Genomic DNA, 10,745 nt, shown 5'->3' with positions numbered 1-10,745 from the left:
TACTAAATAATTTATATAGAGTTTTCCTGGATTCAGTAATTTAATTTAATTTTTGTTAGAATTTAATTATAAAATGAAAATTTATGGAAAAAGAAAAGAAAATCTGGTGGGGCCGTCACCGTACCGCAACAAACACTGTTTCTCTTAATTTCAACGAACCGTAAAGTAGAACCCTAAAATTTCACTGTAAGATGTCTTAAAATAATAAACCAAACGGCCCCTGCAAGGCTGCAACGTTGCTTTCCCTGTACTTCAAATGACTGAGAAGTAACCTCTTTTGCAGAGCAACAAACTCTCTCTCAAAACACATTTAAGCTCTTTTCTTCTTCTTCTTCTTCTTCTAAGCTTGACCTTGCTGCCATTGAAGAAGCAAACCAAAGCTTATTTTGAAGCTCTGAATTGGGTTGAATTAACCAAGTGGGTACATTTTATTCTCGAGAACATTGAGCTGGCTACTTGTTTTTCTTTCGAAATTCGAGTTTGGGTACTTCTTATCTTATCTTTCACCCATGAAGTCAAACCCAGGGACGACGGAGACCAGATCTAATTTAACGGCGTCGGGTGGGGGACAAGTTACGTCATTCGAATCCCTCCAATTCACCGACGAAATCCACCGTTTGATTTTAGCTCCGACGACTAATAACGCTAGTTCCTTGACGGCTCTGCTTGAACTACCGCCTCCACAAGCCATTGAGCTTCTTCACTCTTCCGACTCGATGAAGCTTATCGCTGCTTCGCTTCCGAACGTTGAAGATTTCAAAGGCAGCTTCCGTTTTCCTTCTAATACTGGTTTGACTGAACCAGATGCGAGGTTTTCCGTGTTTTCTGGAGAAGCTAACAACAGCAATGAGAAGAGGCACTCGCCTGAGTCGAAAAACTTAAGCGCGAATCTTGAGAAGGCGGTAAAGAGTGAGCCGGCGGAGACCGAATCATCCCAGCCGTTGGTCTCCGATCCAACGGTAGACAAGCGGACTATCAAGAGAAAGGACAGAGAAAATAAGGTGGAAAAACCAAAAACAAGAGAAAATCTCAACCGAGGCTTTCCTTTTTATTTTGGTAAAATTTTGATTAATTTGTTTTCTGAGCCTTCATAGGTTAAAGGGTCTAGAAAGAAAAGCAAAACAGCTGTGAACGAGAGCTCAGAGGACGCCGAGAAGCTGCCTTACGTCCACGTTAGAGCACGCCGGGGACAAGCAACGGATAGTCATAGCTTAGCAGAGAGGGTAATATAATTCATCAATATCCATGATTGACTAAATGACTTCTTAATAAGTTTTCCTTGATATAGTTTTGTTCTCATTTTTTTTATTAATCTAATATTTTTGGAGTTTAATACAGGCAAGAAGAGAGAAGATTAATGCACGAATGAAGTTCCTACAGGAGCTGGTACCTGGATGTAATAAGGTAAGTTTCATTGGTTGATTAATGATTTGATTTTGATTTGTGATTATATTAATAATGTATCCGTTATATAGTATTCTTTTCCTTAAAGATTCTACAATATTACAGATATTGTACGTTATCACATAAATATTCTAAATATATATTATTTTATAATCATTATCTAAACATATATTATTTTATAATTATTATCTAAACCTATACTATTTTATAATACCTTATTATTACAAAATACATATCCTTATATAAAGTGAGATTACATTTTTGGATCATTTTTCTTTAGTAACGGTTTGTCATTGTCACCTTTTGCACAAAAAAGTAGTAATTCTCTTTTTTATATCCCGAGCTGATTTAACATTTTAGCTGTTTTCCCATTATGGGGAGAGTTTGTTAGAAGTCCCTTTTGAGGTCAAGTTTGTCTTTTCGAAGCAATTTTATTGCTGTTTTGGTGGAAGCTAGATTTTCAAGTTTTAAATTTTATTGCGGTAGTTTGTATATGGGTTATAGTAAAATAAAAAATGAAAAGTGTAGCCTTTGATGACTGTGGAAGAAAATTTTATTCATGTGGGAATGCTAGCTGGACATTACCATGAAGTGCTCAGTAGACATGTCTAGTGGTTTTGTTGGATTAAATGTCTTTATGGGGTCCCATTTCATTGATGTAGAGTGCCTGCTTACTTCTCGTACAAGTTGTGTATCAATCCACTATGGGATAAGTAGGCGAAGGATGACAAAAGAGAATGGCTTTTTATATGCCAAATGCCAGCTTAGGTCAAGAGATGAACTCAACATTTTATATTTGGGATAAATTTATAAAATTTTAAGTGACGAAAATAGATTATTAACAGAAATACTTAAATTATAAGATAATTTAAAATTTTTAAGAAGACGATTGCCTCCGCCAACCCCTCTCGATCCATCCCTGTACCTAACTATATGGGGGATTGATGTGATAGTCCATGTCATATTGTTTTTATTGTTCAAAATATAATCTTGATTTATCCCTTAACATTTCACAATACCACTTTAACAAGTGAAATCAGCTCCGAGTCCGCTCATCAAGTGACCACAATTCAGAGAAGACTAGGTGATCAAACCTGTGAACAACCATCTTTTTCTGGGGACGGAAGTCATGGTTTCCTTAATGGTTGACAGGGTGAGAGATGCTTAATTGTTGGGGGAAAATTGTTGACTTTATTGCTTCTAAATTGATGCATTTACATTGCATCCTTCGGGAGAGTGGACATCAATAGGCACTCATTTAGCTTTAAATCTGTTAAGGAGGAAGTATGTGGTTGAAGCCCTAATTTTCAAACAATCAGACTCTAGGTGGGATCTTTACATTAAATCTGGAACCTGTATCAAGAGCTTTGATTACTACACGTTTGTTTTCCAAAGCATTAGGTTCAGGAAGATAGTTTAAATTTCTTCAGAACACATACCTTTATATTAAATACGTGTGCTGCAGATTTCAGGTACAGCCTTGGTGTTGGATGAAATCATCAATCATGTGCAATCTCTACAACGGCAAGTGGAGGTAAGAATAGCGCATTTCATGCTTTGGACTTTCCTTTTCCCTTCAACATGAGAAGGTTTAATATGAATTCAAGACATCTTCTTAAGCAACGCAATTGGACTGATAGGGTGTAGGGTAAGACACAGGACTTGGCCCTTGGATGAGCCATTAAATCTTCTACCCCAATTTTTTTTAAATATCACATGGGTTTTAGAATATTTTAATGTCTCTGTGTTTAACAAAATTACCTTCAAATGATCATGAAGATCTAGGTGGCCTGGGATTAACCAATATGACATTTACCAAAAGTTTTATGTGGGTTTCACTGTTGTGTAGGAGGGCCCTTGCTGTCGGTGTTTTTTCTGTTCTGCAACCCTTACAGTGTAGATTTTTCTCTTGTTCTTATTGTTAACATCCTTTGCTGATTAAATGGAATTATTTGCATTGCCTCCCAAGAATACATGAAAATTTTGCAAAGATCCCACTAGGTTGACATGTTTTGTTGTATTTTTTTGCTGTGGTTTTACTTGCAGTATCTTCCATTCCCGTGGTCTCATTCTTGTATCATTTTTTCTTTGGTTGCAGTTCTTATCAATGAGACTTGCAGCAGTGAACCCAAGAATTGATTTCAACCTTGATAGTGTATTCACATCAGAAGTAAGTTGGAACCCGAAAGTTCTTCTGGAGATTTTTCTCATTCATGTTCAACTTTGGTTATGAGCTTGTTCTGTAGATGGGTAAAGCGCATCTGGTATAACACTTTATTGTATGGCTCTTGCACTGGATTCCGACCCATTTTCTTAAAAGACTGGTCCTCATTAATATTTAGTGGACAGTTGATCATGTCTGGACCACCATCTTCCAGCTACCCGTTCATTAATGTTTGAACGGGAACAATGGCTGCCAGTCAGCTGAATGAAGCTGTATCATTTTTATGGAAGAGTGGGTCCATACACGAAGGCCACTGATCGCAAGAAATTATTGAAATTCATGGGTCTCAAACGACATGCAATGCTACTTAGCAGAACATGTTAAAGTAAATTACCTTTTTGTACTAAATGACTTGCATACTCCATTTTAGCACTTATCATGTAAACTGGTTATCAGAGAAGATTTTAAATTAATCACGTAGTAGATAATGTTGAGAATAAGTACCTATACGATGTTTCATTTACACGGTAGTCCATCTAGTTTCTCTTCTGATGACAGGATAATAGCTTCTACTAACATGTCTGACCATCTTTAACATGTGTAGAGTGGATCTCTAATGGATAGCAACATCCCCGGCTTGGTTATGCCTGCAATGTGGCCTGAGATTCAAGGCGATGGAAACAGACAACAGTATCAACACCAATGGAATGTCGATGCACTTCAGCAGCCTGTTTGGGGAAGAGAAGTCTGCAATAATTACATTACACCAGAAAACTCACTTTTAACTTACGGCTCCTCTGCAAATTCAGGTAGATTGCTATCCAAGTTTCCCTTACTTCAAACGGTCAGGTTCTATAGTAGTCATAACTTTTCGATTAGTATGTTGAGTTATATCTTTCTTCCAACGTCAAGTAAACTGAACAAGAATTAACTTCTGTTGCAACTTCGTCTGTTGCAACTTCGGTGCAGCAACATTGCAAGCAAATCAACTGAAGATGGAGCTATGAATTATCTGAAGAAGTTCAAAGAGTTAGATTTATGGAAAAATTGCTTTAATGGTAGCTAGTATTGTATATATATTTCGAATATTAGAAATTATCAGGAAATAGAGGAGAGGCCTCGCCATTTATCACTAGGTTTCCATGTCTTCAATTTACCCGAGTCCATTGGAAACCTTTGATTTCTCATGACTTGATTGAATATATCTTGTACTATATAAATACTATTACTAACTAGAGTCTTCGGTCACGAGATTAATTGATTCGTGTCGTAAAACCGTAGAAAAAACTATGATTAAACTACTATAAATCAGTTCAATCAAGAACCAAGAGCCTGGCCTCGACCTCTAAATGGTCCGATTTTCTCAACACTGGTGGAAGAAAAACATATAAGATGGAAGTATTACAACGTAATCATGTCGATGTACCATCAAACCAGCACAAAATAAAGACTGACAAACCGGGGCGAACCACTGCCAACCAGTTGACTAGGAATACAGACTTTCCTTACACTGCAACGATGTCCTCCCCATCATGGACTTTGCAACTCTTTATAATCAATCAAGGGGACACATTGAGACAGCACCCAGCTTAACATTAACCTTCGCTATGATTGAGCTGATGACACAAATGGGTACAAGGCGAAACATCATATTTCATTACACAAATCTTCATCTTCGTCCTCGACTCTTAAATTTTATCGAGCTTCTCTCCCCTGACTACAGGGTTGGCTTTAGCAATAGCATCTTGAGCAGCAGTCCTGTAGTCGAAAGGACAGTTGTGTCTGTTGGAGTATCGATGAGCTGCGCAGAAGATGTTTCCTCACCTGCAGTTAAATCCTGTCAAACCGACATGCTTGCTACATGCAGTACACCTGTTGGGACCCTCTTTTGTTTTCATTCCACTGAAGGTCATAAGGGAAGGATCGATGGATGATTCAATCTTTGACCCAAAATTTCCTGATTGTACAGCTAAAGCAGCAGCAGTGGCCATAGATGGTTCCTTACCGTTTCCACTAGAGCTGCCATTGACAATGCTTCCAATGGATGATGCTACGAGTTGCACTTGCACCTGCTCCTGCTTCAGGATCATTGCCTTGTGACACTTGGAGCACATATTCATCGTAGCTTCACTTCCAAAGAAACCACAGTTATTGACACACAGGATGGGTCCTTCTGGAGCTTGGTGCCCCGTCTTATCACGAGAGTCCATCTTCTCTACCCTCCTGCACCTAAACCACCTTACGTCAATGACCCAAAATGATGAACACATGAAAATATGAAAAATAAGGGGAAGAACCACAAGCCATTCAACTCCTAAAGTTGGATATCAATAAATGTCAGATGGAAACAAGTATGTCAATTTACAGACCAAGAGGACACGAACACATATTAAGCATGTAAATGATCAATTTACTTGGATATCAATAAATGTCAGATGGAAACAAGTATGCCAATTTACAGACCAAGAGGACATGAACACATATTAAGCATGTAAATGACCGATTCACTTGACAAGAAGTAGTACCTAGGATTAATTATCTCCATCATGATTCATCAATCAACCTTACACCAGACATAACTCTCATTCTTAATTGCAGTGATCTAAGATGACGCAGATAATTAGTTTACTTACAACAGTCCTATCAAAAAAAAAAGTTTACTTACAACAGAACCTTTAAAAAGACAATACAACCTCAGCTGACAACAATAACAATCGGGGGGGGGGGGGAATGTGCCGGACATAGGAATGTTCAATTATGCAGAATTAAGCTAACTGCCCAATCGCAATGGAGAAAACTAGTTCAATTGTGGATAATTAAACTAAGGATATTCCTCTACACCTTCCTTACAAAACATTTTAAAAAAAATCATCATTTTTATGAATATGGTATTATGATTAGTCTCAGAAGTAAGCAATTAATCCAGTGTCCACTAGCTCAAAATTAAAATATATAAATTGATCTTTAATTGACGCTAAAAATTCTCAGAAAGCAAACAGAAACGGCAAATTAATTTCCAGTCGCTCTTCGAAACTCAAAAGAAAAAGTTGAAAACTTTAAGCAAAAACCCTAAACACCCAATTGAGCCAAATCAAGCATAATCAAATAAAAAGAAAACTAAATTCTCAAAGTTCTTTTTTTTAAAAACCTCAAAGAATTAACTTTTTTTTAAAAAAAAGGGGAAAAAGGCAGAAAACTCCTTACCTGAAATTCTAATCAGGCCGATCTTGTCAAACAAAATCGAACCCGGCGATTCCTGTCTCATGCAAAATAAGTACACACAATATTCAATTTTAATCATAAAAATAATCCCTTTCTTGACATCTAATTTCAACCAAACAAAATTATAAAGAAGAAGAAGAAAATAAAAGAGCTAAGAGTTCATATAAGTGAAAGATACAAAAAAAAGCTTTACCAAAAATATAGGAAAAAAATTTCCCTTACTCGAATCGAAGAGATATATGTTACGAAATCGATAGAAGACAGAAATTTTGGGTCGATTTATATATATTTATTCATTGGGATTTTAAAAGTTCCAATCTTTACTCCGTCCTGTTAATTAAAAGCTTTCTAAAGACAACTTTTTAACTGCATGGGACGCTTTTCACTGACAGACTGCCCTCGGTGAAGCTTGTGTTTACACTTCTGCCCTTCCTTGTATTTATAAATGAGAAAATCGTCTCAGACTAAAAATGCCTTATAATATACGATTTTAACTAACTTTTTTCGGATTTGTCAAAATGACCAATAAAATCGCAATGCGATCGCTAATTCGCAACGCGATCTCCATTATCGCAAATTCGCGTTGCATTTCGCGTTGCGATAGTTGGAAATCGCGTTGCGATGGTCTACAATGTCGTTGCGATTTTCCCAATTCGCAATGCGAATAAGTAAATCGCAACGCGAATTGGAAAAATCGCAATGCGATAATGACTATCGTAATGCGATACTTACTATCGCAATGCGATAATACAAAATCGCAACGAGATACTGACTTTCGCAACGCGATTCTGACTTTCGCAACGCGATAATACATAATCGCAATGCGATTTTCAAAGCGCCATTAGTATCCTGGCCAAGTATTTTATTTTTAAATTCCAAACACGAATATTAATATATTGGAACACTGAACCGTCCACAGTATATCCCGTAATCGCAACTCATAACCTAAAACCTAAAATCACAACTCAGTCCCATCTCCATCTCTCACTCTCTCACCCATCTCCGACGAAATCCGTCCTCATCTCCGGCGAAATCCGTCTATCTCCATCTCTCAGAGTCACCCTCACAATCAGAAATGGAAAATCAACCAAATCAACCAACGAGGGTTAGTTTTTTTAATTATTTTCTTTTTGAAATTTTTGCATTATTATTAGGTTTTTCATATTGAAATTGATGATAAGTTTACTGGTAATTTCAATAATAGATTAACCATTTCACTTAGATTGCTTATTAAATCAACCGAGAATCGCAACGCGAAATGAAAATCGCAACGCGATTTTAGTTTCGCGTTGCGATAGTCAAATTCGCGTTGCGATAGTCATTTTCGTGTTGCGATTTTCATTTTCAGAAACTATTATTCTTCTGCAAATTGAAACTTGAATGAATTGCATTACTTCAACCAAAAAACAAAGACAAATAAGAAATTCACAGTGTTGCAAATTTAAGTTTGAAGAATAAACTACTACTCTTTATGTTTATTATTATTTTTGGTATATCTTCACAGTGTAGTTTTTGGTATATCTAACTTAGTATGTTTATTGTTTTTGTAGAACTTTTATTCGGCTTAATTAACCTTAAGAAATAAAGTCAGCCTGGCCAAAACAATTGCGTCGAAGCTTTCACCTGCACAAAGAAAAATGTTTGAGGATACTTGCTTCGGGCCATGGCTGAAAGTACAACATCCCGGTGGAGATGCGATGTTGACACACCTATTTCTTCAAACCATGACTAGGGATCTACCAGATATTGTACAACGTCGTGATGAAGAGATATGGTTTGATTTTCCACCGGCGTATACGTGTTTTGGGAGGGAGGAGTTTTGCTTAATCACCGGTCTACGCTTCGGACACGATGATGTAGGTCGGTACACTAGACACATTACCCGCCCATCATGGTTATCCCGGGTTTTTCCTGAGCTGGAGAGGCCGAATCTACACGTGGAAGACCTGACGATATTATTGAATAAGAAAGATGGTTTTACTCGGATGGATGACGTCAACGTTGTCCAAGTATGCCTTCTAATTCTTTTGCATGCCGGCTTTTTAGGCAGAGAGGCCAGACAACCTATTCCAAATGATCTAATCAAATTGGTAGAAGACCTAAATGCGTGGAACCTGTTTTCGTGGGGCTCGTATTTATGGAAAGCTACATGGAATAAGTTATCATCTGCCTTGGATGATCGAAAAAGTTTGCATGGCGATGGTTCCAAATACACTTTGACAGGCTTTATTTGGGCCTTTAAGGTAAGAATTTTTATATAATGTTTCCAAAATTATAAGTAATTATTTAACAATTACTAATGTTTGTTATTATATTGTTTGTAGATTTGGATATTTGAGGTCTTTCCCGCCATGAAGACATATGCAATAAAAACTTCAAATAATATTCCCAGGGCTATTTCCTGGAAGAGGAAACGGACCTTGCAATGGGAAGATTTACTACGGTATACGACAATAAATAATGTAAGTTAACATAAATACTACCATATGTTTATAAACAAGTTATTACTAGTACACGTTTAACTTTGTTTGAGCTTTTATATTGTTAGGAGGCCAACACTCCTCTACAGAGGCTGACACCCACGGAAGCTGAGCTTGCCACTGATTGGTGGCAAGATAGTAAGCGTTTTTTTGATGGAACGGTTGATGAACAGCCTCCACTTCGGGAGCCATCACCTCGCCCAGAGCTATCACCTCACCCAGAGCCATCATCTGATCGACCCGGCTATACACCTCCACAACGACAGCCATCACCTATTCTGTCACATCATCGAGCCTCTTCTCTACCATCACCGCAAGATAGGCAACCGACAAAGATGTCACGACGTTTATCTCCCTGTTCTCCACCTCCACCTCAACGGGATGAGTTAGGGGAGTTACGTGATGAGGTCAATGCCTTGCGTGAGGAGGTCGGTACTTTACGCAAAGACGATGGTGCATGGCGTGTTAAGGTGTCTACATTACGCGGTGAGGTAGCCGCTCTACGTGAGATGGTAGCATCGTTGCAGAATGAGGTTCATACTCTACGCAACGAGGTAAGTTTAAGATATTTCATACTCGTAATTCATTCGGTTGCTGCTAATACTGCTAAACTGTTTTTGTTAGTATTTGTTTTTGGTTTTGTTTTTGTCTTTTGGTTGAAGTAATGCAATCCATTCAAGTTTCAATTTGCATAAGAAGAATAGTTTACTTTCACAACACGAAAATGACTATCGCAACGCGAAAATGGCTATCGCAATGCGAAATGAAAATCGCAACGAAAAAATTGCAATGCGAAATGAAATCGCAACGCGAAATGAAAATCGCAATGCGATTTGTGTTTCGCGTTGCGATTTTGTCGCTGCGATTTCATTTCGCATTGCGATTTTGTCGTTGCGATTTTAATTTCGCATTGCGATAGCCATTTCTGTGTTGCGATAGTCATTTTCGCGTTGCGATTTTAAGTTTCGTGTTGCGAAAGTAAACTATCCTTCTTCTGGAATGTTTATATATGTTGTCCTTTTAAATGTTTATATAAGTGCTTACTTCTGGAATGTTATCTGAGCATTTTGTGAACTATGATAGAATAATGACTTGGGTGAATACAATGCTAGTTTGAAACATATTTGTCTTTGTTTAATATCATGTATGTTTATTTACTGATTTATGTATTAATTTTTTTTAGCGGCCCGATAAGGTGGATGCTTTACGTCGGGTTTTCCTTGCACGACGGAGTTCACGCATCAGACGGCGTGGACATGCTATTACGTCTCCGTTCACCCCAATGGTGCGAAGACTCCGCAAGAAGAAGCCCGACTCACCGGTCATCCCTCAAGAGTCCCCTCCAATCGTTCAAGAGGCCCCTATCCTCCCTCAAGATTCCCCCCACCGTTCAAGAGGCCACTGTCATCGTTGAAGAGGTTCCTCCCACCATTTCAGAGCCCGATTCACATGGGGTAATATATCGAAGTATTGAG

At 37.9% G+C, this 10,745-nt stretch overlaps 1 protein-coding gene and 1 pseudogene across 1 annotated transcript; one reads left to right on the top strand and one right to left on the bottom strand.

Annotated features, from left to right (window-relative positions):
- The first annotated feature begins 227 nt into the window (after positions 1-227).
- Positions 228-4,778, top strand: LOC120216940 (transcription factor bHLH48-like). The gene is made up of 7 exons (XM_039214216.1): positions 228-1,001; positions 1,095-1,223; positions 1,339-1,404; positions 2,870-2,938; positions 3,503-3,574; positions 4,173-4,377; positions 4,538-4,778. The coding sequence occupies exons 1-7, from the start codon at positions 510-512 to the stop codon at positions 4,573-4,575; spliced, it is 1,071 nt and encodes a 356-aa protein (XP_039070147.1). The 5' UTR covers positions 228-509; the 3' UTR covers positions 4,576-4,778.
- Positions 4,779-4,848: 70 nt separating this feature from the next.
- On the bottom strand, positions 4,849-7,109 carry LOC120216949 (annotated as a pseudogene).
- Positions 7,110-10,745: the final 3,636 nt, after the last annotated feature.

This window comes from Hibiscus syriacus, unplaced genomic scaffold, assembly GCF_006381635.1.
Source record: "Hibiscus syriacus cultivar Baekdansim isolate YM2019G1 unplaced genomic scaffold, ASM638163v2 tig00000765_pilon, whole genome shotgun sequence".
In the NCBI taxonomy this organism is placed as follows: domain Eukaryota; kingdom Viridiplantae; phylum Streptophyta; class Magnoliopsida; order Malvales; family Malvaceae; genus Hibiscus; species Hibiscus syriacus.
This window is presented reverse-complemented; position numbering and strand designations above follow the sequence as displayed.

Excerpts from the sequence above, each read along its gene's own strand:
- LOC120216940 (XM_039214216.1), top strand. The coding sequence starts at position 510 with ATGAAGTCAAACCCAGGGACGACGGAGACCAGATCTAATTTAACGGCG. Across the intron at positions 1,224-1,338 it reads GTCATAGCTTAGCAGAGAGG|GCAAGAAGAGAGAAGATTAA; the intron begins GTAATATAATTC and ends AGTTTAATACAG. Across the intron at positions 2,939-3,502 it reads CTCTACAACGGCAAGTGGAG|TTCTTATCAATGAGACTTGC; the intron begins GTAAGAATAGCG and ends CTTTGGTTGCAG.